Source organism: Motacilla alba, chromosome 5, assembly GCF_015832195.1.
Source record: "Motacilla alba alba isolate MOTALB_02 chromosome 5, Motacilla_alba_V1.0_pri, whole genome shotgun sequence".
NCBI lineage: Eukaryota > Metazoa > Chordata > Aves > Passeriformes > Motacillidae > Motacilla > Motacilla alba.
The window spans coordinates 4868045-4895294 of record NC_052020.1 but is presented as its reverse complement, the minus strand read 5'-3'; the positions used below and the strand labels follow the sequence as shown (position 1 = coordinate 4895294).

The 27250-nt window shown below is 54.4% G+C and overlaps 3 protein-coding genes across 18 annotated transcripts; 2 read left to right on the top strand and 1 right to left on the bottom strand.

Annotated features, from left to right (window-relative positions):
• The first annotated feature begins 115 nt into the window (after positions 1-115).
• LOC119701351 (basic salivary proline-rich protein 2-like) lies at positions 116-2376 on the top strand. Its single transcript, XM_038137921.1, has 4 exons — positions 116-560; positions 950-1241; positions 1541-1733; positions 1999-2376. The coding sequence occupies exons 1-4, from the start codon at positions 116-118 to the stop codon at positions 2374-2376; spliced, it is 1308 nt and encodes a 435-aa protein (XP_037993849.1).
• PAX6 (paired box 6) lies at positions 1933-27250 on the top strand. Of its 16 annotated transcripts, none has more exons than XM_038138693.1 (15): positions 1933-2089; positions 5970-6085; positions 8518-8660; positions 12062-12138; positions 12497-12551; positions 15200-15330; positions 16226-16267; positions 16361-16576; positions 17152-17317; positions 21562-21720; positions 22510-22592; positions 22845-22995; positions 23136-23233; positions 25244-25394; positions 26262-27250. In XM_038138693.1, exons 5-15 carry the CDS (start codon positions 12542-12544, stop codon positions 26345-26347), a joined length of 1293 nt encoding a protein of 430 aa, XP_037994621.1. In that variant the 5' UTR covers positions 1933-2089; positions 5970-6085; positions 8518-8660; positions 12062-12138; positions 12497-12541; the 3' UTR covers positions 26348-27250. The 16 variants fall into 16 exon arrangements, with proteins under 16 accessions (XP_037994621.1, XP_037994620.1, XP_037994628.1 ...); XM_038138692.1 differs by having other exon boundaries at positions 23118-23233; XM_038138700.1 differs by having other exon boundaries at positions 16361-16375; positions 26262-26347.
• LOC119701677 (vegetative cell wall protein gp1-like) lies at positions 6111-8269 on the bottom strand. The gene is made up of 2 exons (XM_038138708.1): positions 7932-8269; positions 6111-7502 (listed from the first exon to the last, which is right to left on the bottom strand). The coding sequence occupies exons 1-2, from the start codon at positions 8255-8257 to the stop codon at positions 7352-7354; spliced, it is 477 nt and encodes a 158-aa protein (XP_037994636.1). The 5' UTR covers positions 8258-8269; the 3' UTR covers positions 6111-7351.

Sequence of the window (27250 nt, the reverse complement as noted above, 5' to 3'; positions counted from 1 at the left end):
ATCTATGTGAACACGGGGGTTTGGGGCATCCTCGGGAAAAAAAAAAAAAAAAAAGAAAGAAGAAAAAAAGAAAAAGCCCACAACTTCGGAACGTAGTGTAAATCAAATATGTATAATGCTTATAAATTTTAACACGTTGCCGTGCCCCTGCTCCTATCCCCTGCCCGGCGCGGCCACGCCAGCACCGACCCCGCTTCCCTCCGCGCCCGCGGGGCTCAGCTCCGCGCTGCTCCGCGGAGCCGCGTCCCTCCTCCGCGCCTCAGCAAAGGTCGCGGACCCGACCGCGGCAGGAGCAAAAATCAGCGGGGACACACACACAGGCGCGGGGGAGACACTTTGTCGCCCGGTTTCACCGGCTCCGCTGCCCGCCCGAGCCTCCCCGGCTGCGCGGCGGGGCGCGGGGGCTCCGCACGGCTGCGCGGCGGGGCGGGGGGCGGCCGCAGCCCCGGACACCCCCACCCGCTCCGGGCTGACCCCGGGCCTGTCCGGGCCCCCCGCCCCGGAGCGTCCCGAGGCCGCCCCCGGGGTCCCGCCCGCCTCCCCGCGCAGCCTTTGCCGGGGTTTTCCCCCCCATCCTTTCTTATTATAATTTTATTTTCTTTTCTTTTTAGGCGACCTCTCGGCCAAATGCGGACTCTGCTCCCAACGCTCCCCCACCTTCCTGCCTCGCTTCCCTTTTTCTGTCTCTATTTTTTTTTTTTTTTTTTTTTTTTTTTTTTTTGGGAGATAAAAAGGCAAACAGAGCGCTCTGGCGCTGGCGAGGGGCTGTTTGCCTGCCTCCGCCGAGGCCTGGCCAAGCAGACTTGGCTTCACGCCTGAGCAGTTTCTGGAGAGCGGCGCGCTGGAGAGCAGGGGAGGCAGCACCTGGCCCTGCTTTAGGAGCCATCTCCTTTTATTGACAGCCAGATAAGCAGGCGGGAGCCGTGGTGTTTCCAACGCTTCCCTGGAGGACCCTGCCGGGTTGCAGGGAGCCGCAAGCCCCTTAATGGCAGCGGCTCCAAACGCGCCGCGAAACCCCTTCCTGGCAGCGCCCCCGGGGCCGTCGCTACCTGCCAACGCGCGGGGCTTGCGCGGCCGCCTGAGGGACGGGGTCACCCCGCATCCCAGCCGGATCCCTGCCCCGGGTGGGTCCCCGACCCTCAGAGCCGGAGCGGCGCCCCGCACCCCGCTCTGCCCGCGCCCCCGGCACAGCCTCCTCCTAATGGAGCCCGCACCCCCGCCCCGGCCCGGTCGGGCGGCAGGTTCATGAAACATTTAAGTGCAGTTCAATAAAACTATCGGCGGCGGGGGGGGGGCTCTTTGCCGATGAATTATTTACCCTGACAAGTGTGTGCAAATAACAGGCTCTCCCTCCCGCTCTAATGGGAGCGGGCGCGCACGGGGAGCCCGCGGAGGTGCCGGGGCGCGGGCAGGCTGCGGCTCCCCTCCCGTCTGGCAGCACCCCACTCCCGCAGCAGAGCTGAGGGCTCGGGGACCAACGCGTCCCCGAGGGGCCACAGGGCCTGCGTCAGGTTTTGGGAGCCTCCTTTCCCCCGTGCAGGAGCGTCCTTCGCGCGGAGCGCGTTTCAGAGGCGAAGAAGCCAAACCTCAGCCTAAAACTCGGCCTGGGAGGCCGGGGAGAATCCCGGCTGCCGGCAGGGCTGGGCTGGGGCGAGCCGTCGGGCCGCAGCCCCCGTTTGCCGGGAGGCAGCGGGGAGGAGGCAGCGACCCCGCCGCTGCCCGAGGGTGTCCCGGTCCAAGGGAGTCCCGTCCCGCGGCCGAGCCCCGGGCGGGGCGGGGCGGGCCGGGCCGGGCCGTGCCGTGCCCGCCGACGGGGCGGGCGGTGTCCGGGCTGGCGCTCGTGTCGCCTAAAATGTCTCATTAGCTAACTACTGTCCGCCCTGACGTCACCGGGGCGGCCCAGCCAATGGGGGAGGCGCTGGCGTGGATATTAAGGGAAAGTTAGTGCAAAGGCAGCACCCCTCTTTTGCTGTCATTGACATTTAAACTGTGTGGCAGGTTCTCGCGTGGAAATCGGCCACCGGAGCCGCCAGGTGCCTCCTCCCGGCCGCGGGACCGCCGCGCCCGGACGCTCCGCTCCCGCTGACAGGTAACGACCCCGCAGCCCCCGGCCGCGGGCCGCTTCCGACGGGAGGGGTCGGGGTGCCCGGCACCCCCTCCCCGCGGGGGGAAGGCGAGGGGAGCGGGCCGGAGCCCCGCACAACAGGTGGGGGTGGGAGGGAGCGGCTCCGGCCGCTGCCCGCCCGTCGGAGGGGGCGCCCCGGGGCGGAGGGGGCGGCCGGCGGCGGGGCCGCTTCCCAAACTTCCCCCGCGCGGGCGGCGCGGCCCCCTCCCCTTCCCCCGCCCCGTGACCCGGGCCCCGCTCCCTCGCCGTGACCCGTCTCGGGTGGCGGGGGCAGCCGCGGGTTACCGCGCCCCTCGGAGCGCCCCGCTCGGCTCCGGCCCCCGGGCCCCACGCACGGGACGGGAGCGGGGCACGGAGGGCCCGGCCCGCAGAGGGGGCCCGGCGGCGGGGCTGCCGGAGGGAGCCCCGGGCGGGTCCCCGACCCTCCGAGCTGCCGTCGGGGGCCGCGTCCCGGCCGCTCTCGGCCGCCAAACGCCGGCGGCTCGCCGGTCGCCGAGGGCGCTCGGTTGGCCCGCTCGGGTTGGAAAGGTCCGGTCGGCCAGAGGCGATCGCCTCTCGGCGCCCAGACTCAGGCTTGCCTTCCCAGCCCTGGATGCCTCTGCTAAATCAGGGCGTCGGTGGGAAAGAGAGGTGCCCTAGAAAGGCCGTTCTTCCTCCGAAATAACGCTAAACAAAATAACAGCGTAAAACCTGAAACACCGCTTACCTGTCTTCGAGCATCTCCAAATACTCCTTACGGTGCGTTAGCGGGAACGCTCCCTGTGATGCTTCACTATAATATACCGGTAAATGGACATTCTCCTTCAGTAATAAATCAAACACCATCTATCTCAGATCCTCCTCCCTAATTAGAGATGTTTATTGGAGATGGTGTTTATCCAGCTGTCATGCCGAGAAAAAGCTGTGACATAATTACCTCTGACCAGATAGTCTTTTATATGCATATCTCGCTGACATATAAAGGAATCGGATTGCATTGAAAAATGACAAGATCAAATGTTGATTTTAGCCGATATAATAGTATTTCTAGTCATTAAATTAATTGAAATCCAACTTTCAGGCTCTCCAAATTACGAATCCCGCTATTTGAACTTTTTTTTTTTTAACAATTAAATGAGAGGCTCTACCAAAAGGATGGGCAGAGGGAAATATGCCCTGCAAACTTGCCGCAATAAATCAAATTCGCCAGCTAAAAGAAAGAGAGCCCTCGACCCCTCAGCGTAATAACACAACTGACGTGAATACGAGGAGTTTCTCGGCCGGTTCCTCGTGGCTTGCCAAGTGGAGGCTTTGCTGCTATTTCGGGAGGCCGGGAGGGTCCGAAGCTGGAGAGAGGCGAGAGCGGGACACCTCCTTGAGGCGTTCTTTTTAACCCCCGCACCTCGGCGGGCCCGGCGCGGTGCTGCTGCCTTTGCTCCGTGGCTTTGGCAGCGCCTGCGGAGCCATCTGCGTGCGGCTGCGAGCGAGCCCTGATAAGCCCCGAATTACTGTGTAATTGAAAATATATTTTTGGGAAAGGCCGGTTTTACAAATATCAAGGGTGTAGGCTTTTGATCCTTCCTGCTGCCTGTGTTCTCCAGTTGCTAATAAAACTCGCATTGAGCTCCTTAGTGGCTTGATTAACAGGCAGATTAACTGTTACTGGGGTTTTGAACAGCTTGTCCCAATCAATAGCATTTAAAAAGCCCGTCAGGATGCGCTAAGCTTCCACCCCCCCGTTCTTTTCTGAAGGCTTTTCGAGCGGGTCTGGTTGCATGACACTTTCCCCATATTTATAATCAAAGGCTTTCTCGTACGGAGAGATGTGTGTCCGTCTTCCAGTTTCACAGCGACTTCGGCGAGGTCCAGAAAGCTTTTTTTTTTTTTTTTTTTTTTTTTTTTTTTTTTTTTTTTTTATCCTGCCATGCGGAGCTGTGCCTCGTGCAAAAGGCCAACATAAAAGAGGTTAAATCGATTCCAAACTTTTTGCGGATTGTTTATAAACTAGAAAAGCTCCACTTAACTCAGTGTCCTGCGCATTATAGGTTTCAAACACTGTCTCTACATATACAAATAGGCATTAAGTGTCCTGGAGGCAAAAGCATTGTAGTCTAAGACGTCAGGATTTGTGTATCTCTTCAGTTTTAGACCGAACTGGACAAGAGGACTTTAAGCATTTTTCTGGGTATTAAAAAAGGTAGTTTGCAGCCCAGATATTAATACAACGAGACGATACTGGAGTTTCTAACTCAGCACTTTCTGCTTTCGACACCTAACAAAATGCGAAAGGGAAGCGAACGCTGCTGTTTGATATAAATCAATAGCCAGGCACGAGATCATATTTAAAAAGTGAAAATTATTTTAATTAGGAGAAACAAACAAAAAGGCGCGTCTTGCTACGTATAATAGTTACTTACCTTTGGTTTTTAAACCATTTTTATATTAAGCCCATTTTTTTCTTTTTGTTTGAAATAGTTAAAAAAAAAAGGAGGGAAGGGAAAAGGGAAAAAAAAAAAAAAAAAACCAAACCAAATCAAATGCAGAGAAATGTTAGCTACATTAATCCCGTGCGGATTTTAAAGTAGAGATCTTCAAAGAGTGCCTAAGTCCATGCCGAGAGCCAGGGCCGGGGCCGGGGGTCCCACGGCCGAGGGGTGCCACGGCGCAGCCCTCGCCCCGGGAAAGGGGAAAAGGGGGGCGGTGTGCGCCTGCAGGAGGGCAGGGCGCGGGGGCGAGGGGAGCGCCGAGCACCTCACGGCACTGCTGCTCCTCTCCCCCAATTACAAAGGCGAGCGGAGTCATTTTGGAAAATACACTTTAAAAAAAAAAAAAAAAAAAAGGAAAAAAAGAAAAAAAAGGGAAAAAATAGAGAAAAGGAAAAAAAAAAATAAGAAAAGGAAAACCAGGCCGGCCGGGCAGGGAGGGAGAGCGGCGAGTGGCAGTCTGCTAGATGGAGAAAGGAAGAAGCAAAAGCACGGCGTTTCCCTGGGCGGTATCCAGGCACGGCAGCCCGGGCAGGTCCCGCTGCGGCGGGCCGGGGCCGGGGCCGGGGCGGGGCGGGCTCGGGCCGGAGCGGGGCCGGTCCCGCACGGCCCCTCCGCCGCGGGCCCAGCTAAAATGGCGGCGCGGAGCCGCCCGGGCCCGTGGGGCTCCGCGCCGGGACTGCCCCGGCCCGCGGGACGCGACGGGGCGGGCGGGCGGCCCCGCTGCCGGCCCGGCTCGGCTCGGCCCGGCCCGGCCCGGCCCGGCCCGCCGCTCCTTCTTCCTCCCGAGTTGGGCTCGGGGCTCCGCGGCAGCGGCGCCCCCCCGCACCCCGCCGTGACGTCACCGCCTCACCCCTGCCCTCCCCTCCCGCGCAGGGAGGGAGCTTTTTCTTTTTCTCTTTTTATTTTTCTTTTTTTTTGGTTGTTTTTTTTTGATGGGTGGGGGCGTTAAAAGTTTTTTTGGGGGGAGGGAACACAAAGCCCGCGGCGCCCGAGGGGGAAATAGCAACAAGATTACGGCTGCTTTATTCTGGCGAGGAGGCGTAAGAAGGTGCTAATCCAAGGGATGGCTAATTGAGAGCTTGTAAAAATGATATTTGCCTGCGATTTCGGACAAAGTGGTTTTTCTCTTTTCCCTCTTTAACGCCCTGTGGACAAGAGTTTAAAAAAAATCTCTTATTTGCTAGAGAGAGAGTGCAACAGGGAAAAAAAATAACCCTACAACAACAACAGAAAGAGGAGAATAAAAAAAAAAATCAAAAGCCACGGACACGACTGACTTCACTCCAGAAAAAGGACTAGATCCCAGCTTGAAACATCCCTTTGGATCCTCCGAGATTGGTGCGAGCATACAAATCGCAGCCTCTTTCTCTCGCCCGCAGGATGCGTGCGGCGGGACGCCCGGCCTCGGCCAGCGGCAACTAGGAGGGGACCGGCTGCTCGGCGGGACGGCTCGCCGGGACTCCCCGAGCCTGGAGGGCAGGCACACGGGACACAGGTTCGTACTTCAGTTTGGACTTTGCTCCTCTTCTCTTTTGCCTCCCTGAAATTTTCCCTCGGCGCCCCTGGAAGGATGTCTGGCCGCGGGCAGGTTAACTCGGTGACGGATGGTACTTTGGAAAGTTTTGGGGCAGAGGAGAGGAGCTGGGGCTGCCGGGTGAGGGAGATGCTTGCCCGAGCCCCTGGCGTTGGCAGAGCCCCCCTCGGGGTGCCCCGAGCCCCACGGCCGGGCTGCCCTTACCTTCGGGGGGGAATCCCGTCACACCCAAACGCTCCCGTGCGTCCATCGCGATATTCGGCTCCGTTTCTATAAAAAGGCGCGGTTCGGGGCAAAACTCGAAAGGAAAGAAGCCCCGCAGGCTGCCCTAGGCCCGAGCAGGGCGGCAGAGCCCCTGGCTGCTGCAGGTGGGGCCGGCTGCATCCCGGGCCGGGAGGGCGGCCGCTCTCCCTTCCCCGCATCCTCCGAGGAAGGGCTGGGCTCCCGGGGCCGCTCCCGGGCTGCAGAAAGGCCCGGGGGGACGGCGCCCACCGCACCGGGCCGCCCGCGCCTCCCCAGCGGGCGCGGAGCGGGGCGCTCCCCGCGGCACCCCGGCGTCGGGGGAAGGGTAGGGAAGGGAGAGGCGCAGGGACAGGCAGCAGTCTCTTAAGAGCCCATTTTGTGCTATTAGGGAGCGGTGGCAGCTTCTCGGCGGGACAGGGGATGACAGTGCATGACGGCCGAGCAGCCCATTATCCCGCTCCCATTGAGGCGCCCTTTCACTCACATGCAAACTCCTTGGCAGAGTCGTTTGTCTCCTCATTGTACTTTATTTAAGAATGCAATGGTTGTCAGGGCTCTTATTCAATTTCAAGATACTTTATTGATGAGCTTTGACTTTTAGCACTTTTCACATGTCAAGAGAAGTCAAGTGTATGCGGCTACGACTTCATTTTATGCTTTGCGCGTTCATACTCTCCACTTTCCGCGGTGGCTCTTGGAATTTCTTTTTCCTGTCTCTTCTCCTTCTTCCCTTTCTTTTCCCCAAGCCTTTTTTTTTTTTCTTTCTCTCTTTTTTTATTGTTTTTCCCGATGCAGACCCCCCTTCCCCCTCCCCCCGGACCACTCGCCATAACCGATTGGGACACCCTGAGCTCGGACTGGTGCTCCCAGTGTAACCTTAAATGCATGCGCTGAGGGGTTGCTTTAGAGTTTACTGAGGTGTGTCTTAATAGTCCGGCATTCAACAAATGTACTTGTGGTGTGTGGTCAGAGCAGCAAAGTCATTTACTTACTTTCCCCCTTGAGTTTCTGGCAGCCAGTGAAGGGGGTCCCTCGCAAAAGGAGAGGGAAGGAGGGGGGAGCCTCTTCGGGCGGGCACAAAGCGGCAGCACTGCCCAGCGCCCGGCTCTGCCCTTCTCCAACTCCGCCGTGGGATCTTTAAAAAAAAAAAAAAAAAAAAAAAAAAAAAAAAAAAAAAAAATCAGCCCGGCAGCCCTTAGTCAACAAATGGCACGTGGGAGAAGTTGGTGAGTGTTTGGTAAAGGACTCTTCAGGGCCTTTCACAAGAGCCCTCAATACACAAAGTAAATGGTGTATTTGCTCTGCTCTTTCCCGGCCGGCCGAGCCTCCCTCTCGCAGCGCCGGGAGCGGGGAAGGAGGGCAGCGGCCTCGGGGAGCTCCGCGCACCTCCCCTCCGACAAAGCGCCCGTCTCCCAAATATTTACGTCTTTACCATTTGAATGTTATTCCCCCCTTATCTCCCATTGTCGGACGGGAGCGAACTGTTTAAATGCAAATCGATCTCCCCCCCTCTCCCCACCGCCTCCTCCGCCATCACCGCCGCGGCCCCCTCCCCCAGCCCGACCTGCGGACGCGGCTGGGAGCGGAGCGGAGCGGGGCCGGCGGAGCGGAGCGGAGCGCGGCGGGGCCGGGCGGCGGGGCCGGCGGAGCGGAGCGGGGCTGGCGGGGCCGGCGCGGGCTGCGGGCGGCGGCGGCGGCGCCGGGCCCTGCGTATTCATATTCAAACGCCTGGGCCAATTGGGCCGGGGCGGGCGGCGGCGGCCAATGGGCGGCGGGGAGGCGCTGGCGGCGCTTTGCATACGGCGATATTCGGGTGGGAGCGAGCGGGCGGCGTTTGCACGGTGCCGAGTGATTAGTGGGTTTGAACCGCCGGCCCCGGCTCCGCCGCATTTCCCGCTCGGGTCCGGGAGCAGGGAGGAAGTGTTTTGCTGGAAGATGATGACAGAGGTCAGGCTTCACTAATGGGCCAGTGAAGAGCAGTGGAGGCGAGGCAGAGACCAAGGCACACACACATTAATACACTTGAACCATCACCAATCAGCATAGGTGTGCTCTGCCTCTCTCTCCCCACTTCACTCACACACTCTTTTATCTCTCGCTCTCCAGTCACTGACAGCCCATTTTATTGTCAATCTCTGTCTCCTTCCCAGGAATTCAAGATCACACAACCAGCAGCTTCAGTGGCGAAAAACTATTTTGCTGGCAACTCTTTTTAAAGCACCATCATTTCCAATCAGTGCGCTCTTAAACTATTGACAGGAGCTTTGACAACAAGACAGGATGCCTCATAAAGGTGAGTCTGTTCATTTATTCTCCCAACTTCTCCCTCCTCGCATTTTAATATTTAGGCAGGGCTCTCTCTCTCACCCCTCCTCTCTCTCTCTCTCTCTCTCTCATATTCCCATTTGCATTCCGGAGAGCTTCCCAGGGAACTTTCCAGCCCAGGAGCTCACAAACTTTCTGCCTTTCACATAAGCCCGTGTCCTCTGGAAAAGCTAAAGCATCTGACTCGGGAAACCAATGCCAACACCAGCAGCAGTAATTCCCACGCAGCGTTTGCTGCTCAGGGAAACCAGCAGCGCCGGTGTCTGCGGTGCCGGTGCTGCCGGTGCCCGGCTCGCAGGGGCGGCGGGAGCCGGGCTGGGCTCCGGCCCCACGCCACGCAGCGTGGGAGGGAGAGAGAGAGAGGGAGAGGGAGGAAAGCGGCGCCTCGCTGCCCCCGGGGCGGCCCCGACTTCTGCTTTGTGTTCTGCGGTCTGGGTTAGGGAAGGCTCGCTCCTGACGGTGGAGAAAAACAGAGGGAGAGCGGCCGGGAGAGTTGCGTGGGGAGGAAAAAAAATAAATTAAAAAAGAACCCATATCCTAGGCCAAGTCAGCTCCCAGGCGCGGTACAGGCGGGGAGCTGAGCGGAGCTGAAGGGCTGTCAGCTTTAATCAGCCACCCGGGGATCTTCCCAACTTGTCCCTAGTGCCGGCAACTTTCCCAGCTCCGGCGCGGGAGAAGCGCCGGGGGCGCGGAGCAGCCCGCACCGAGCACGGCGGGCCCCGCCGGGCGCCCCGTCCCCGCTCGGCACCGGGGCTCGTCGTGCTCCCGCTTTGGGGAATTTTTTTTCTCCCTTTTTAAACCCATATGCTTTAAATTATTTTTTTTTAATCAAAAACCTCTTAACATCTCTTATTTTTACAAGACCCCCTTTGATCCAATCCCTCACTACAGCAAAGCTTTTTTTTTTTAATTTTTAAGAAGTTATAAACTCTTCGCCATGCAAGAAAAAATAATTGCTCCAGCGAAGAGCAACAATAAACTTGATTCCATTTCCCTCGCAAGTGCAATTGCAGAAAAAAAATAATTAAAAAATCTGTGTTTGAATTTAACCTTGTAACTCTTTGCACGGAGGGGTTACATGGGCACGCAGAGCAGGAATAATTTCTGGAAAGTTTAAAAACAAACTTTCTCGAATTATTCAATGTACCTGGCAGAGGTTGTTTTGGAAAACGACAACAACGTACTAGAGAAGAAAAGTGAGTGCATCTTCCCCATTTTAGGGGCATAAAATAATAAAAGTGGCCTTTGACAATAAATGTTTATAGTTGCTGACCTTCACCAGCAACTCCTCGCAAACCTATTCGTTTTTATCTTTTTCGCGTTTGCCCCGGGAAGGCGAAACTTTGCCCTTAAAGCCGAAATACAGTTTCACCGGGAGAGGGGGAGAAATGCTCTCTGCCATGAGATTATATGAAGATTTCGAGATTAAACCCCGAGCTGCGGATTAGGCCTGGCCTATTAGGACACGGCAAATTGCATCCCAGCTCTCGGAGGGATCCGGGGGTGCCGGGGGTCCCGCGGGGCACGGCAGGAGGAGGCGATTTCTCGCTCGCCGTGCGGGGCCTGCCCGGGGCTGCGGGGCCGCCGGCTGCAGGCGGTGGCGAGTTGTGAGCAGACACGCAGCTCCTTGCCCCACGCCTCCTCTTACCTTGCCGAAGACCTCGGTTACCCTCGCCCTCTATTGTAAACTGCTTTCGGCTGTTTGGGTTTGTTTTGTTTCGCGGCTTTTTATTTTTTCCCCCCTTCTTTCTCCCCCCCCCCCATCCCCCCCTTTCCTTTCTTTTAAACCCACTCAGTGTCATTTCTGAGGTGCGTGCGGGCAGAGCTGGGAGCTGGAAGTTTGCCGCTGCCTTTCGGGATGGCTTCTTCCAGCCCGTAGGCCCCGCGTTTATGATTCGTGCGTGAAATATGGGAGGAAATAGTGTCTGGAGCGGTGGGTTTCCCGTTCGGTGTGTGCCCATGCAGACGTGTTCGGTGTATTAAAGGGATGACTCCACGTTCAGCTCAGCTGAAGGAGATAGCACCACGTCTCCGTTGGAGTACAGTGTAGCTTGCTCTGCTGCTAATCAGGTAGCTCTCCAAAGAGCAGTAAATATTTACCAGTTAAAGTCTTCACGCTGCGAGAAAGTACTTGTTTGATGTTTATTTTTATGGATTTGAGATTACTAAAAGCTACTTAATAAATTATACCATGGCTAGTCCTGAATGGGGAAACGTGCCTCTTTGATTTCTCCATCATATGCGGGAAGAGTAAAATTAATATTCATTATAGGCGCAAAAGAAAGAGAATGAGTATTTTTAGGCGAAAAAAAAAGGAGAGAAAATGAAGGCTGCGACTATTTCATTATTTTACCTCCTTTTTTTTTAGCAACCCCCTTGAATGGGCTCTTTATTGTAATTGTCCCTCCCCAATTGAGCACCCCACTGAGCTGTTGTATCTTTTTACAACCCCTAACAACTCGCACCAGTAACACAATTACCGCCAGATATTTATAACGAGAAATTACTTTTCCATTTTCACCCGCGACGATTTCAAATAAATACATGGGGACGCATAAATAAATAAATAAGTGGGCCGGGGGTTGGCGGGGGGGGGTGGGAGAGGGAAGGAGGGAAGGAAGGAAGGAAGGTGGCGAGAGGAGGAGAGAGGGAGTAGTGGAAGGAAGGAGGGAGGGAGCGAGCGAGCAAGCGGGGGGGTGTGTGGGGGAAGGCGCTGGGGACTGTCCAGGCGCTGGGTCAAGGCAGGCACTAATGAAGGGAGAAGGGGCTTGTTTCTCTGCTCTTTGTAAGTTGGAGGGTTGTTGGTCCGTTGAGTTGGGAAGCTGCGCGGCCGGTTAAGGAGCCTGGGTTTCTGCACTCGGGGTTTGGGTAGAGGAGCAGAATGGAGGCCATTGTTCGCTTTCTGTAGGCTTTGTTTAACAGTTCTCACCCCCTCCTGTTCTTACTTTTTAAAGCAGTGAGGCGAGGTAGACAGCGTGTGTCACAGTACAGTGAAAAAGGGGAAGATCTAAAGACCAAAAAAGAAGTTAATCACAAGACGGGGAGTTTGGGGGAGAAAAAGTTGCTAGCGCCGCACGGAAAGGGGGGGCGAAAAAAACAAAAACAAAACAAAAAAAAACCCCACCACCAACCAAACTCGAGGAAATACCCGGAGGTAAAAATGGAGCCCCGTTCCCAGCACGCAGGGCAGCCGGCGGAAGGTTCCCCCCGCCGCCGGTGCCCGCGCAGCCCCCGCGCAGCGCCGCCCGTCCCGCCCCGCTCCGCCGCGCTCCGCCGCGCTCCGCTCCCCCCGGGCCGCGGCCCGCCGCCCCGCACACCTTCCCGGCGTCGCTGCACGCTTTCTAATGTACTTCTTCTGCTTTGTCCTAGAGGGAAGACTTTAACTAGTGACACGCAGATGTGCGAGTCCCTAAATTGTATGAGAGGACAGTCCACCCCGCTTTCAGGCAAGTTTAAAAACATGACTTCGGACTCTCTTTGTGATTGTTGTCGCTCCACTTAATACACCACCTCAGCGAAGAGCACTAAGGACGAGGCAATACGCCACCTGCATGCAATTAAAACGAGAAACCACTTGGCGGGCTGCTTTTCTTAATTTTTTTTCCCCCGCGAGTTAGGGATACATATGAACATTTTTTTGCCTTGGGGTATTAAAGCCCCCAAATCCTTAAACGAACCGGGTGGAGGTGGGGGGGCTGGGAAGGTGCCTAAAGATAACAAAGTTAGCCGGTGAGATATCAGCCTCTCTGCAGCTTAACCGTGTGCGTTTCCTCCCCTGATTAACGCCTATTTTGTCACTGATAGACTGCTATAGGCGACCCCCGTGGGATACTGCTCTCTCAGCCCAACATGCAGAACAGTAAGTGACTCCGCGCCCCTTCGCGGCCGCGGGCGCGCAGCAGCGGGCAGCAGAGCGGGGCGGAGGGCTCCGGCCGGGCCGGGGAGGGGGCTGGCTCCGCCGGCAGCGCTGCCCGCCCCGTCGGGGCGCGGGTACCCCCGAGGGCGGTGGGGAAGGGCCCGGGAGGCAGCGCTGTCACCGCGGGCCACCGCGCCAGGCCCAGCACCTGGCTGCGTCCCTGCCTTCCCTGCCGTGGGAGCTGGGCAGGAAAAAGCCACTCCGTGTTATGTGCGGCTCCTCGCCACCTTCTGGGTTTATTTGCTTCCCGATTCTGATGTCTCTGCGGCTTGTTAGTTTGTTTGGTGTTTTTTTTTTTTTTTTTGTGGGGGGGCGTGAGGGCTTTTTGTGTTGTTGTTGTTGGGGTTGCTGTTGTTGTTGAAGCCCTCGTGGATAGGCCTGTGCGCTTCTCGGAGGGGACAGCGCTGGCACGGGGCGGGAGAGCACGGGGACCCGGTCGGGTGTGGTGGCCGGGAGAAGCGGCCTCTCTGCGCCCCGGAGGAAGGGGCTGCGCGGAGGTCGGAGGGACTGGCGGTGAGGTCCCAGCTGGTCCGGAGTAGGCCTCATCTCCTCGGGACGCGGATCTTCCGCGGGCTGGGCTCCGCACCCGGCGGGCCCTCTCATTCTGCGCGCGGAGCGGCGGCGGGGAGCGCAGGTCGAGCTGCGCGGCCCTTGCGCAGAGCGCGGCCCCCGCCCCAGAGCTCCCCTGGAACCTGACAGGGGACGCGTGGCTCCGGGACCCCTTTATCATCCCACCCATCCAAACCCATCAATAAGTTGTCCCCCCGTGTGAGGAGCATCCGGAAAAGCAGAGGTTTTAGGGATTTCTCAGATATCCCTTGCGTGAAGCGCCTTTTTTCTCCCCTTTTTTATTATTTTTTTTTAATTTTGTTTGTTTTGATGTTACTTTGTGGGGGTTTTGTCCTTATTTATCTGCCGGGGCTGCTGCGTGCGTGTGCGTGCGATGTAATTTCATTTATCCCGGGCAAAAAGTGAGCCCCGGCTGCCCGGGGAGGGTTTTACCTGCGCCTCACAAGGACGGCGGCGGCTGCCCTTGGCCGTGGCGTGCCGAGGGTTTATGGTAATGGGGGATGCCTTCACTCGGCCGTTTGGGATCGCCACTGCAAAACGCAGAAAAGATATCATTCGGGTGAAGCCTTTATTTTGTTTAAAGGTCGCGGCGGGCTCTTCAGGCTTTGTGTTAATAACTCCTGGGTGTATATGGTGCAGAGCATCCAAATTGACACCATATGTTTTCCTATTAGATGACTAGCAATAGAATACAAGGCGCATAATCATTGCCACTGGGCGAGATCTACACCGCTCTCCAGGGAAATTATATAATGATTAAGGCTTAACCTTTTAAGTGAAACTTTGATTTTGCTTTCCCCGCTGCCATTTTTTATGTCGGCGAGGACATTCCCGGCGACGAGGGGCTGAGGAGCGGGGGGGAGCAGCCGCGGGACCGCGCCCCCGGGCGCGCACCGCGGCCCCGGGCCGGCCCGCCCGCCGGGCGCAGCCCGCCGCCCCCCGGGGCACGGGCGGGGAGGGACGCGGGGCTCCTCTCCCCGCGCTGGGAAGCGCAGGTCGCAGCTCCGGCCGCGCTGCTGGGCCGGGGCGGCAAATTCCCCAGCCCCGATGTCACTTCGAATCCATTGCGCGGGGAGCGCGCCCCCTCGGTGTGTCCGCGCAGAGCCCCCGGCTACCGCAAACCGCAGCCTCCCTCGGAGGGAGAGCGAGTAGAGTTCAATCTAGTCTGAGTGATATCCAAATGCGGACAGAAAGGGTCGTTTTATCATGCTACTATTTGTCGTGACGATGCAATTTTCAAAAGCAGAGTACTGTCATAAAGTGACACGCCTGCCACAAGTGCTCCAACTGATCTTTTCAATTAGCCTTCCATGCATGATCCGGGGCGACTTCCGCCTATTTCCAGAAATTAAGCTCAAACTTGACGTGCAGCTAGTTTTATTTTAAAGACAAATGTCAGAGAGGCTCATCATATTTTCCCCCTCTTCTATATTTGGAGCTTATTTATTGCTAAGAAGCCTGGGCTCTTGGAGTCAATTTATCAGGAGGCTCCAAAGAGAGGAGAGCAGAGAGCGCGTAGAGCAGAGCTTCTCCAGGGAGACCCTCAAAGCCTGGAGCTTCAGGTTGGGCACTGGCGAGGCAGCCTCTCGCTTTGCTTTTGGCGAAGCGAGCTGCGGCTGTGCGGATGCAGGCAGGCTCGCTTGGGCTTGGGCTTTGGGCTTTTGATTTTTATTTTTTTTTCGGCGGGGAGGAGGAAAAAAAAAAAAAAAAGAAAAAGGGCAAAGCAAAGGAGCAACCCAAGGCGATCCGGCCAGGAATATTCTGGGCTTTTGCGTTGGGTTTCGGGGTTTGTGGCTGCCGCGGGTTCCGCAGACGGGGTGCGCGCCGCGGACGCATTTTCGGAGGCGCGGTGGCTCCCGGGGAGCAGAGCGGGGGATGGCGGCGGGGCCGGGGCCGGACGCGGCTCGGGAGCGCTCGGCCCCGGCCGGGCGGAGGGTTGCGGAGCGCTCGGTGGCCCGGCGGGGGCTGCGCGGCTCGGGCGGGAGCCGGGGGTGCTATGGTGGGCGCTGTGCTTCCCGCAGGTCACAGCGGCGTGAACCAGCTCGGCGGGGTGTTCGTCAACGGGAGGCCGCTGCCCGACTCCACGCGGCAGAAGATCGTGGAACTCGCTCACAGCGGCGCCCGGCCCTGCGACATCTCCCGGATCCTGCAGGTGAAGGCGGCGGCGCCCCCCGTCCTCCCACCGCTCCGTCCGCTCCGCTCCAGCGCCGCTGTGTCACCGCCGGGCGCTAATGCGACCCCCCCACACCCACCCACCACCACCACCCGCCTTCCAGCCTAATAAAACGATCCATCTGCTCGGTTGTTGCTGCAAATAGACCTTTCGATGCGTATATATATCTATCTATATATGCCTTTTCAAATATTGGAATTTTTGCTCTCCGCTCCCCCTTATTTCCATCCGGTGATAACCTGCGCTGTCGTTACAGTTAGTTTGCTGTAATAAACTGAATTATACGGCTCGGCATAATTTCAGTTTCCTCTCCTTCCCTCCGTACCCCCCGTATTTACTTATGATTTTGTGATATCTGTATGCATTTGGCGTGGCTTACTGTTGGTTTTTTTTTTAATTTTTACCTTTTTTTTTTTTTCTTACAAAAAGCAAAATAATACCAAAAAAAAAAAAAAAAAAAAAAGAGAGAGAGAGAGAGAGATAAAATAACCCCCCCTCAAAGCCACGCTGTTTTAGCCCGGAATCTGTCTTTACAGACATTCAGGCAATCTGGCGCAGTTCAGGGGTATTTTGTAAATGTAGGTCTTGAAAACCCTTCACTCACCCCTTCCCCCTCAAGTCCTTTGGCTAAGAGCAGTGAGAAGGATGGAGACTAGTCTGGTTTACCTATTGTTCGTATTTAAGGCGTATTTAAACCTTGATAATGAGAGAATTACGTTTTGACCAGATGATTTTTTTTTCTTCCAAATGTTTTTAAAGTATCACTTTTGTAGAGGGTAGGGCCACGAATGTAATTTTTTTTAACAAAAAAAAAAAAAAAAAAGACTCTCTAAGTAAGTTCTCATACCATTTAAGGTATATTTTTGTGTTATAGACCCATGCAGATGCAAAAGTCCAAGTGCTGGACAATCAAAACGTAAGCTTGTCATTGTTTAATGCATACTTAAACAATTTTATTTTTGTCTTGAAATTATTAATAATGTGATTTTCTGTCCGCTTCCCTATCCAGGTGTCGAATGGATGTGTGAGTAAAATTTTGGGCAGGTATTACGAAACTGGCTCCATCAGACCCAGGGCAATCGGAGGTAGTAAACCGAGAGTAGCGACTCCAGAAGTTGTAAGCAAAATAGCGCAGTATAAACGAGAGTGCCCCTCCATCTTTGCGTGGGAGATTCGAGACAGATTACTATCAGAGGGGGTCTGTACCAACGATAATATACCCAGTGTAAGTTCATGGAAAAAACCTTCCTGTGTGCCGTGTACAATGCTGGGTAGCCGTAGCGAGCCTCTGCTTCCTTTGTTTTGGTATCAGAAGAGAGGATAGCAGGTTCACATCATTTGCATGTGGCAGGGTCAGACGCATTTTTTCATACAGAATCTGACAAATGCCTTTAAGGAGGGAAAAAAAAAATAAAAAAACCAATATGCGGGTCACCCCTGTGCCTGGCGCCTCAGGACCGCAAGCATCAGTCGGAGCCATCACTCTGGTTTTGCAGGGTTGGGTTTGGGGCGCTTTTTTTTTTCCCTTTGCTTTTTTTTTTTTTTTTTTTTTTTTTTTCCTGCCCCCTCCCCCGTGGTTTGTTTGTTTGTTTGCACCACCACCACCAGCAGTGAGCGAGCCGGGGCGGCAGGGACTCGGCGGTGCGGGGCGGCCGCAGCGCGCAGCCGGCGCTCGGGGAAGCCTTGACTTGCGCCCAGGTCGAGCCGCCCGCTGCGCAGGGGGACGCGGGGGTTGCGCGGGTGCCCGGCGGGGAGCGCGCTACCGCACTACCATTGCCTTTCCTGTCCTTTGCCTTCCAGGTGTCGTCGATAAACAGAGTCCTACGCAACCTGGCTAGCGAAAAGCAACAGATGGGTGCCGACGGGATGTACGACAAGCTAAGGATGCTGAACGGGCAGACGGGGACCTGGGGCACCCGGCCCGGCTGGTATCCCGGCACCTCGGTACCCGGGCAGCCCACACAAGGTAAGGGACAACGCGGCGGCCGCTGCCCAGCCCGGGGCGGCCCGGATCGGCTCGGTTCGGCCTCGTCCGGCGGAGGTGGCCCCGGCGCGGGTCCGCCTCGCCCCTTGCCCGGCCCCGGGCTGAGGGTGGCGGGCGTTCGTGCCGCCGCCTCCCCGGGCGGCTGCGGGCAGGTGGGCGCGGGGCACGGTGCGCGTCCAGCCCCGGCCCGGCCGCGGGCAGGGGAGCCCAGCAGCATCCGCTGCCAGAACCGCGCCCGCGGAGCTGCGGCGCCGGCAGCCGGGCGGGATCCGGGGCTGAGCCTTAACCTCGCCCATCGCCCGGTAATTAGCGCTCCCGCTCCCGGCCCGGGCCGCCTTCCCGCGGCGGGGTCTCTCCCCAAAGCCGGGGCGATCGGTGACTATCTCCGTAGGGCTGATTGTAATTCCTCCTCAATGGACCCGAAACAACTTTGTAAATATAGGAAACTGTTTATCCTGAAGATTAATAGGTATTTGTTGTAGGAATGACAAGGGGATAATATGAAGGATAATGGGATGTTACGTTACATACTTAAGATGGTTAATGGCTTCTTTTTGAATGCGGGCTCTGTTGAGGCTCGGCTCTCCCTGGCTCTGGTCATTCCTTTAGAAGAGGTGTCTATATACAACAACCTGCTTTTTGTTTTCACCCCGCAAGGAAAAAAAAAATCGGTAACAGTGTGCGGAATATCTGGTACAAAGGATGTTTCTGTCACACGCAAGAATTTGTTATGGGAACAATTCTGTCGCTATGTAATTGCTCATTAGAGATCGTTTTGTTTCTCATTAAGGCGACATGAATAAGCGTCTAGTTGAAGGAGACAGCTGTAGAAATGTTCCACAGGAGACCTCTGGACACGATATGGCACCGCTTGCCAATTAGACATGTCAGTTTTAAGAGAAGAAAACAGTCTATGAAGGACACTAGAAAGATAGAGCGGAGCCCTCGCTTCCCCCCACCCCCACTTCGGTGTTTTTTTGTTGTTCGGTTGCGGAGTTTTCTTTCGGCATTTTGTTGCGCCCGATGTCCACCCCAGGAACCGGGGCCGCCCTCCCTCGCCCTTACCTGCGGCGCCCCGGCCCTGCCCGGGCTGTGTCGGCGGGCGCGGTGCCCTTCTGCCGCTGCCCGCGCCCGAGGTGCGGAGCGCTGCTGCGCGGGGCAGCGCGGCTCCCGGCCGCCCTCCGCCCCCGCCGGGCAGCGCTTTCGGGGGGTTTATTATCCGTTTATTTTTTCCTTAAGAAAGGCGCTAAATGGAGAAATTTCGGGCTGCCCGGCGCGGAGCGGGGCTCGGAGGCGCAGCCCTTGCGCGGGTGCGGTGCGGGCACACCTGGGCCCGGCGGCCCCTGGCCGCGCCCGCGCTGCGGCTGAGCCGCCCGGGCCCGGGTGGCTCTTTGGGGGCCAGCGGTGGCCCCTTCCCGTGCCGCGGGGACCGGCGCAGTTTCCTCCCCGGGCAGGAGGAGCCCTGTCCGAAATGCGAAAATGAGGAGGTGCGGAGCGGGCAGGCGGGCTCGGGCCGCGGGCGCGGGTGTGCGTGGGCAGCGGAGGCGAGGGGGAGGCAGGCAGGCACTTAAAACATCCGCATGGCGAAATTAAAATTAATAAAATGGATTTCCTCTGGAATATTCATGCTCCCTCTAATGTTTTTCCCTTGCAGGGGTATGTTACTGGATTTTAAGAGTCCATTACTCAAAAAGCATAAGGCGAGGTTAGGTCTCAGAGGGGTACAAATATGGTCTCAATCTGATAAACGCCATGCAGCAGTGAATAAAATAATGGATACATGAGGGCTGACAGAACAAAAAGAGACATCTCTATCCGGGAGAAATTCTCCAGTGATTTAGTGGTTTTAGGGATCACCGAGACACTGTTTCTTATCTTTTTTTCTCCCCTCCCTCTCTTATAAGACTAAAGCCTTCTATAGGATTTAGACACTTTCTCTTTCAACAGATGCTACAATGTTTTGATCCCGGCTCTATAGCTGAGAGGTGCTGCAATTGGTTTGCTATCTTTTTTTGCTTGTTTTCCGCCTCACTGATTAAGACACTAAGAAACTAAGGAATGATTTTATTTCCCAGCGTCTTTTTTTTTTTTTTTTTTTTTTTTTCCAGGAAACAAATCCTATACCCAGCGTCAGATGGTCTGGCTATAGGATAATAGGGACGGACATTCACTTGCTTTCTTACGGATTAGGTCTGGAAGGTGGAACAGCCCTATTGAGATAGCTTCTTTTAGGGGCTTTAAAAAAACCCAAACAACCAAAACTCAAAGAAAAAAAAAAAAAGAAAAAAAAAAGAAAAGAAGGGGCGTGTGTCTAAAAAGAAGATATCTTAATTGTCCGGGACGGGGTTGGAAGTGACCAGAAGCGAGTTTAGGTGAAACTTTAGGTCGGCCGGAAGATTCTGGGGGGACGGGGAGCGCACCGAGGCGGGGTGGCAAAAAAGTACGGCCCCAAAACTTCGGAGCGGGGGGGCGCCCGGTTCGGGAGCGGCCCGGTGGGCTCCCCGCGCTCGCCGGCGGGTTCGGGGCGCTCTGCGGAGCCCTCCCGGCTCGGGGGGCCGCGGCCATCCCCCCGGGCGCCCCCCCGGCCCCCGGGCGCTGCGGGCGCGGCCCGAGCGGACAGTGATGGATGAGGGCGGTGGCGGAGGTGAGCGCGGCCCCTCCGCGGGCGGGCGCGGCCCCCGGCGCTGCCACCCGCGCTTGGCAGGGCGCTGCCCCGCCGCGGCGGCCGTCCCCGGGCCCGGGGCTTTGTGTGCCCTGAAAGGCGGCTCCCCCCGCCCCCCCGCTATTCACCCGCCGCCGGCCGCCTCAATGGGGCTGCGGCCGCCCATATGGTGACCACGGCCGCTGAATCCCTGTGTTTAAATGGAGGAGAAAGTTCGGGTTTTAAAACATTTCAAAGTGGTTGAAAGGGTCCCACCAGATCCTGTCACAATTCCCCCCGAGCTTTGAAGACCGGGGCCATTGTTCGCCGATTATAAATGATATTACTTTAAAGTTGATTTCCCACAATATTTAAAGGATGTCGCGGGAGTGTCGCTATTTATTTTTGGCGTAACTTTTCAAGGGAATTAGCATAAGTAGCCCATGCGTCCCTCACCCGGGCTCCCTCTTTATGCGACATCAAAACGCTTCGAAAAATATGCTTTGAAAGGAGAGGGAGAGCTCATTTAGGACAAGGACTTCTCTGCCTCGCCGGCAGCCTCCGGCCCTCCGGCCCCGGCGGCCGGGGGTGCCCGCGGAGCCCCCCAAGAGCAGCCGGCCCCGGGCCGCAGCCGCCTGTGCCCGAGAGCCGAGCACAATGAAACTTTCCCCTGTTTAATGACAGAAATTACATTAAAAGTGGTGGAAATGCCCTAATTAAAAATGTGCCACTTAAATGATATGCCAAGCGCTCAGCTGCAGAGCAGCGTATTTAGCTAGTTAGTGAACTCGCTACTATTTCTTTTAAAATTACATGTTAAAATTTTAAAAGAAATCTTACTTTTCTCTGGTGCAACACATTACAAAGAATGGACAGTCCTTTTATCTAAATATAAAATTCCATTTTCAGCAATTATAGCCTGTTCTTGGTGATGATATAATTACAGCTGTGCTCAGTAATAGGTGTCAAGGCAATGCACACTCATACAATAGTTGAATAAAACTGCAGAACAATGCAGGCACTTCTAAATTCACAACCTTTAAAATGAAATTGACTGTGCAGAATTCAAATAAAAACTGGATAAATATTTTTTTAAAAAGATTACAAGCTTGGTTTGGTTTCTTAATAGCATTTTCTGCAAACCTATCAACATCTAATTGATTAGATAGGAATTACTGATTATAGATAATCTGAAATACTGAACATCACTATTTTAAATATAGCAATAGGTAAATAAATGCAGCAGACGGAGGAGACAGCCATGGCACTCCAGCAGGGATTCATGGAAAGAATCACTTACAGGGGAAAGTATTTTTATGCAGGTTTTATTCCAGAGGGAAAACAAAATGAAATTAAGACCAGGTGATTGTAATTCCTCATCTCCGATGTTTACGTAAGGCTGGAAACCGAAATGTTTCCGTGTTACCTGTGCCATTAGCGCCGTGTTGCTTTGATACCCGAGACATTTTTAAGGGAGGGTGTCAGCAAACATGGCTGAACTCGTTTCCAGTTGCATTATTTCTCTGATAGGGATCTTCAAACAAGGGTACCTGCATTTCACTTTCCGACTCTCTCGGTTCCACAGATGGCTGTCCGCAACAGGAGGGAGGAGGGGAAAACACTAACTCCATCAGCTCTAATGGAGAAGACTCAGACGAGGCCCAAATGAGACTCCAGCTGAAAAGGAAGCTGCAGAGAAATAGGACATCCTTTACCCAAGAGCAAATCGAAGCCCTTGAGAAAGGTGAGTGACATTTTCCTATGGCTGAAGCAGGAGAGAAAACAAAATGTGCCCCGACTACATCACCAGCTGAATGTAAGCACGGCGTTCCTGTGCCTTATATATATGTATGTATTTAAACTCTGTGGCTCCCTCCGTGCTCTTTTATTCACAGAGCTCCAAATATTCATTGCTGGCCCTGGCGTGCCCCGAAAAGCTGTTAAAATGGTTTTCAAAGGCGAAGTGTTTAGGGCTCACATCACATCACACCGATGCTGCGCCCCGGGCTTCTCTTGGGGGGATAACTCTCCTCCCATCCGCTGTGCTGCATTGCTGGGGAGGCGAGGGCAGGCAGGGGGCTGGCAGAGTCCCCCACGCCTGCCCCCACACTCACTCCCCATCCCCAGTGCCCGGGGCTGGGAGCAGGTGCCCTTTTCCCTGGCTGGCCTGGGCGCACCTCGCCTCTGACCCGCCGCGGAGCTTTGTCCTCATTTTGCGCTGTTATTTAGCGACGTGCCATTTTGCTTCTCGGTGACAGGGTCAGAGCTGCCTTGGGGACCCCCTCGGCGGAGGCAGAAGCCCTCGCTGCTTCTTGAGAGATGCAGCACTGCACCCAAGCCTGCCCATCCCCATGGCAATGCTCCCCAGCAGGCAAGGCGTCCTCCTTGCTAACACACAGGCAGAAAGCTCAGCTTTGCCCTTGCAGTGATGCTTCTTAGGAGCATTTGGAGCCCAGGCAGCGCAGGAACGGCTCTGGTTTTACAGTCAGCCACGTCAACTCTGCAGCTAATGCAAGAATATTTCCTTCTGCAGAATTTGAGAGGACCCACTATCCTGATGTGTTTGCAAGAGAGAGACTAGCTGCTAAAATAGACCTGCCTGAAGCAAGGATACAGGTACTGATTTGCTCTGCAATTGTAACTGCTATTATCTTTACTATGACTACTCTGATTTTGTTACTCCTGGCTTCTCAAAGAGTGGGGCAACCCATATTTATGATCAGGTATTTGCCCATACCCTTCTTTCAGGAAAATAGCAGCAGCTGGCTTTGCTTTCACCCGCTGCTTTGCTCTCGAGCTGCGTGGGGGAGGCCCCGTGCCTCTAGTCCTTGTAAGGTCACTCACATCTCTCAAATGCTATATTTCCAGGTGTGGTTTTCCAACAGAAGGGCCAAATGGAGAAGGGAAGAGAAGCTGAGGAACCAGCGAAGACAAGCCAGCAACACTCCCAGCCACATTCCCATCAGTAGTAGTTTCAGCACAAGCGTTTACCAGCCGATCCCACAACCAACCACCCCCGGTAATGCCACCAACCCGCTCACGTCCATCCATCCTCCGGGCCAAATGAGACTCTGAGGCTGTGCTGCCAGTTGTGGTTGTGGTTAAACTAATGTGTTCATCTATCTGTCTATTCTATTATAGTTTCCTCTTTCACATCAGGTTCCATGTTGGGCAGGACGGACACGGCGCTCACGAACACGTACAGCGCGCTGCCGCCCATGCCCAGCTTCACCATGGCCAACAACCTGCCTATGCAAGTAAGTCCAGTGCCACGCCAGGGCATGATATTCCCTGGGGACTCAGCAGCCCCTGGGCTGTGTGGGAGCGCGGGTGGGGACCCTTGCTCCATGCCATGAGGGATCACAGACCCAGACCGTGCTGCAGGGAAACCTGCACCCAACAACTTCCTGGGCATCTGAAAAGATGCCCTGTTTGGGGCACTCAGAAGGGAAAGGGCGCTGAAAGATGTGGCGCTCAGCAAGCACTTTTCTCAGGTTTCCAAAGAGAAAAGTCCTCAGATTTGCAAGGCAACAAATCTGGGATAAAAAAATGCTGTTTGGGAGAAAAAAAAAATGTGGTTAACCTCTGGAACTCGCTGATGCCATATTGTGGAAATTGCTGCCTGAATGAGCTGCTGGAGGGATCCGACCTTCTGGATGTAGGTAACGTGGCAGCGGCACATTAGGAACACCTGAGAGAGGGAAGGATGTGATTAGCATCAGTGGTTATGCCAGCTAAGCCAGAATTGCAAGAGCTGTCAATCCTCATGCCTGAAAGCATTAGCTGATCACCAGCTGGGTTAGGAAGAAATCTATTCCTTTGGGGTCTGTTTCTATAGACCTTTCAGATGCAAAATTCCTCCTTTTTTAATGGTGGGGTTGGCCTAGGAAGGTGCTGGCCAATTACGGGAGTTTTACAGCTTTGTCTGAGGCACACAGCATTGACCACTGCTAGAGACAGGCGAGCAGATTAGAGAGCCTGACTCCTTCGCTGCGGCAATTACGATGTTACTAATTGCTGAACCAAAATTAACCAAATAAAGTTAGAGTCTTGCAAGTCTATGGAAAGAAACGGCGCTGGCTAGGTCGCTGCTTCGTGACGTTGGAGGCCGGCGGCGCCGTCCCCGGCAGCGGGCTGGGAGCAGATGACAAAAGATCAAAAGGCTGATACAGGAGGGGGACCCTTGGGAAAGCAGGAGGCCCCTGATTCACCACTGGGCACCTGGGCAGGGACACAGCGCGTGGGAGCCTGGCTGGAAAACGCTGCCGACGCGGTCACCGCGGCAGGGCAGCCACGCGGGCTCGGAGGGGTCTCTCTGCGGGTGCACGGAGCGTTGTGTGCTCTCCCAAAGCAAGTGGGGCTCTCTGCTGCTGGAGAAGGCGTGTGGCAGGGATGTGCAGACAGGAAGTGTGTGCAGACGTGTCGGGTCTCGTGGGCTCGGGGTGGGAACTGCTCCTCCTGCTTCCTGCTCCCTCGCTGCCTCCCTGGATCAGGGCTGCCCTGGTCCCCACTCACCCAGCAGCCTGGAGCAGGAGAAAGCCCTGCTTGGTTCCTCTCCAGCACTGTGCCATCCCTTAGCCCCTGTCCCCAGCTGCTGTCCCCCCTGGAAAACTGGGTTTTAGGGGTTGGACTTGAGGTAAATGGAGATGTCTGTTCTGGGATGTTGCTGGCACAGGTTTGGGGTGGCTGAGGCTCTGATGGGGATCAATGCACATGTATGTATGGGGTCAGGGGATTCCCCTGCAGAGCCTTGGTCCCCCCAACCCCACACATGGCCTGTGTGTGTGTGTGCCTCACGCTGGCAGATACAGGACCAGCCTGTGGGCCTCAGTGGAGTGACTTTGGTTACAGCACCAAGTGTGAGGTAACTAAAATGTGAATTACGCTTTAGTTACAGCACCAAGCACGAGGTAAGATGCTGGCCCTGTCTCTGGCTGCAAGTGGTAGGAGACATCTTCCTTTTACCTGGGTATAAAGGAGGGCAGCACTCAGGGATGTAACACTTCCATCAGCATCTGGATGCAGGGATCTGCTCGCCAAGCACGTCTGAAAAAGCACCAGTAACTGTCCATATTGGTTTTTTGCCCAAAAGCCTCCAGGAAGGGCCTGCTTGGTGGGGCTCCTAAATAGGTCTTTACATTGGGGTGCCTGAATTTGAAACTGGAAGCTGATTTTTTGCTGTCTGAGGGCTGGCACGTCCATGCCCAAGAGTGTGATGCTGTCTTTACCTGCAGGGCCTCTTACCACTTTGTGCTTTGCCCCCACAGCCCCCGGTACCCAGCCAGACCTCCTCCTACTCTTGCATGCTGCCCACCAGTCCATCGGTGAATGGACGGAGCTATGATACATACACCCCTCCTCACATGCAGACACACATGAACAGCCAGCCCATGGGCACCTCTGGCACCACTTCCACAGGTGAGTGACCCCCTGCTCCCCCAGCCTCCCTGCCAGCCTGCCTCCTCTGCTCCAGCCATCAGGCTTTTCACCTCTATTCGCTGTGGGAAGTCTCTGCCCATCACTGGGGGAGGTCTCTCTGCTGGGATTCGTTGCTGCCAAACCAGGCAGAAGATGAAAATGTAGAACCTTGCAAAGTAAAGCAAAAAAATTCTGATTTTTAAGCTGTTTCTTGGAGGGCTAGATGGAAAGAAAGCTGATTAACAGAGGTGGTGTGGAAATGGCAGGACAGAGGCAAGCTCTTTAGTGAGCCCCCATCCCTGAAAATCTTCCCTGTATAATTAAATTCTAAATCAGCATTTATTTCAGCATTAAATTTCAGCAGAGATATCCACAGTGGTGAGGTTAAGTGTATGTGAAACTGTTTGCAGTACTGGGCACATTTTTACCGTGTCTGTGTCAGATGTTATTTATTGCTAAAGGTTTGAAGTTATCAAAGAGGCAGGGAACCTGTAGAAATATTAGCCCATGCATAAAAAAGGCAAATCAGGGTAAAAAAGGGCAAGTGTCAGCAGAAACAGGAGCAATCCAGGCACTTTTCAAAAGAATAGAACTGTTCTGTGTGTTTTGGGCTGAATTCTCCACTGATACAAATGAGCCGAGGCTCTGGCATTTGTCTCAAAGCATGAAAGTTTATTCATAACAACAGTCAGTGAGATGTGCATAATTTTTAAAATTTATACACCCTCAACCCCCCGTTCCACAGGCTGGTAGATGGGGAGATTTGATGTTTGCTGGAATACAAGCTCAAATCTGTGAAACCTTAAAGCAAAAATCGTGCTGTGTATAGACAAAACTAAAATGTCTGTTTTCCCTCTCAATTTTCAGGTCTCATTTCCCCTGGAGTGTCAGTTCCAGTTCAAGTTCCTGGCAGTGAACCTGATATGTCTCAATACTGGCCAAGATTACAGTAAAACATGTGTTAATTCCGTAAATGACTATATGGACAACAGTTGGATGTTCAGCAGTATTTTATAAAGGAAGAATGGCTCTCAGAGTACTTCTGTACTGCAACTGTGCCCTATGCTGTAACACATGGAAAAGACTTTCACATGGACCTTTGTACACTGAAGGCATTATATCAGTTGGAACAAATCTTCATTTTGGTATCCAAACTTTTATTCATTTTGGTGTATTATTTGTAAATGGGCATTTGTATGTTATAATGAAAAAAAAAAAAGAACAATGTAGACTGGATGGATGTTTGATCTGTGTTGGTCATGAAGTTGTTTTAAAAAAAAAAAAGAAAAGGAAAAAAAAAAGAAGCCATGATCAACAAGCTTTGCCACGAATTTAAGAGTTTTATCAAGATATATCGAATACTTCTACCAATCTGTTCATAGATTATGGATTGATGTTCCAAGTTTGTATCATTCCATTGCATATAATTAAACCTGGAACAATACGCACTAGATTTATGTAAGAAAAATATCTGTTGGTATTTCCAAAGGTTGTTAACGGCTGAAGCTATGTGCAAACAGGGGTTAAGAGAGAGCTGCGATGAAGAAAAGAGTTTGATAGATAAAAGGTAGATTGTGTCTTCGATATAATCCGATTTGTTTTATGTCGAAATGTAAGTATTTGTCTTCCCTAGAAATCTCCCAGAATGATTTCTATAATAAAGTTAATTTCATTTATATTTGACAAGAATATTCTATAGATGTTTTATACACATTTTCATGCATCATACGTTTCTTTTTTGGTCGGCAAGAGTTAATTGTTCTTAGATATAGTTGTACTACTGTTCACAGTCCAATCATCTTTGTGCATCTAGAATTCATTCCTAATCAATTAAAAGTGCTTGCAAGAGTTTTAAA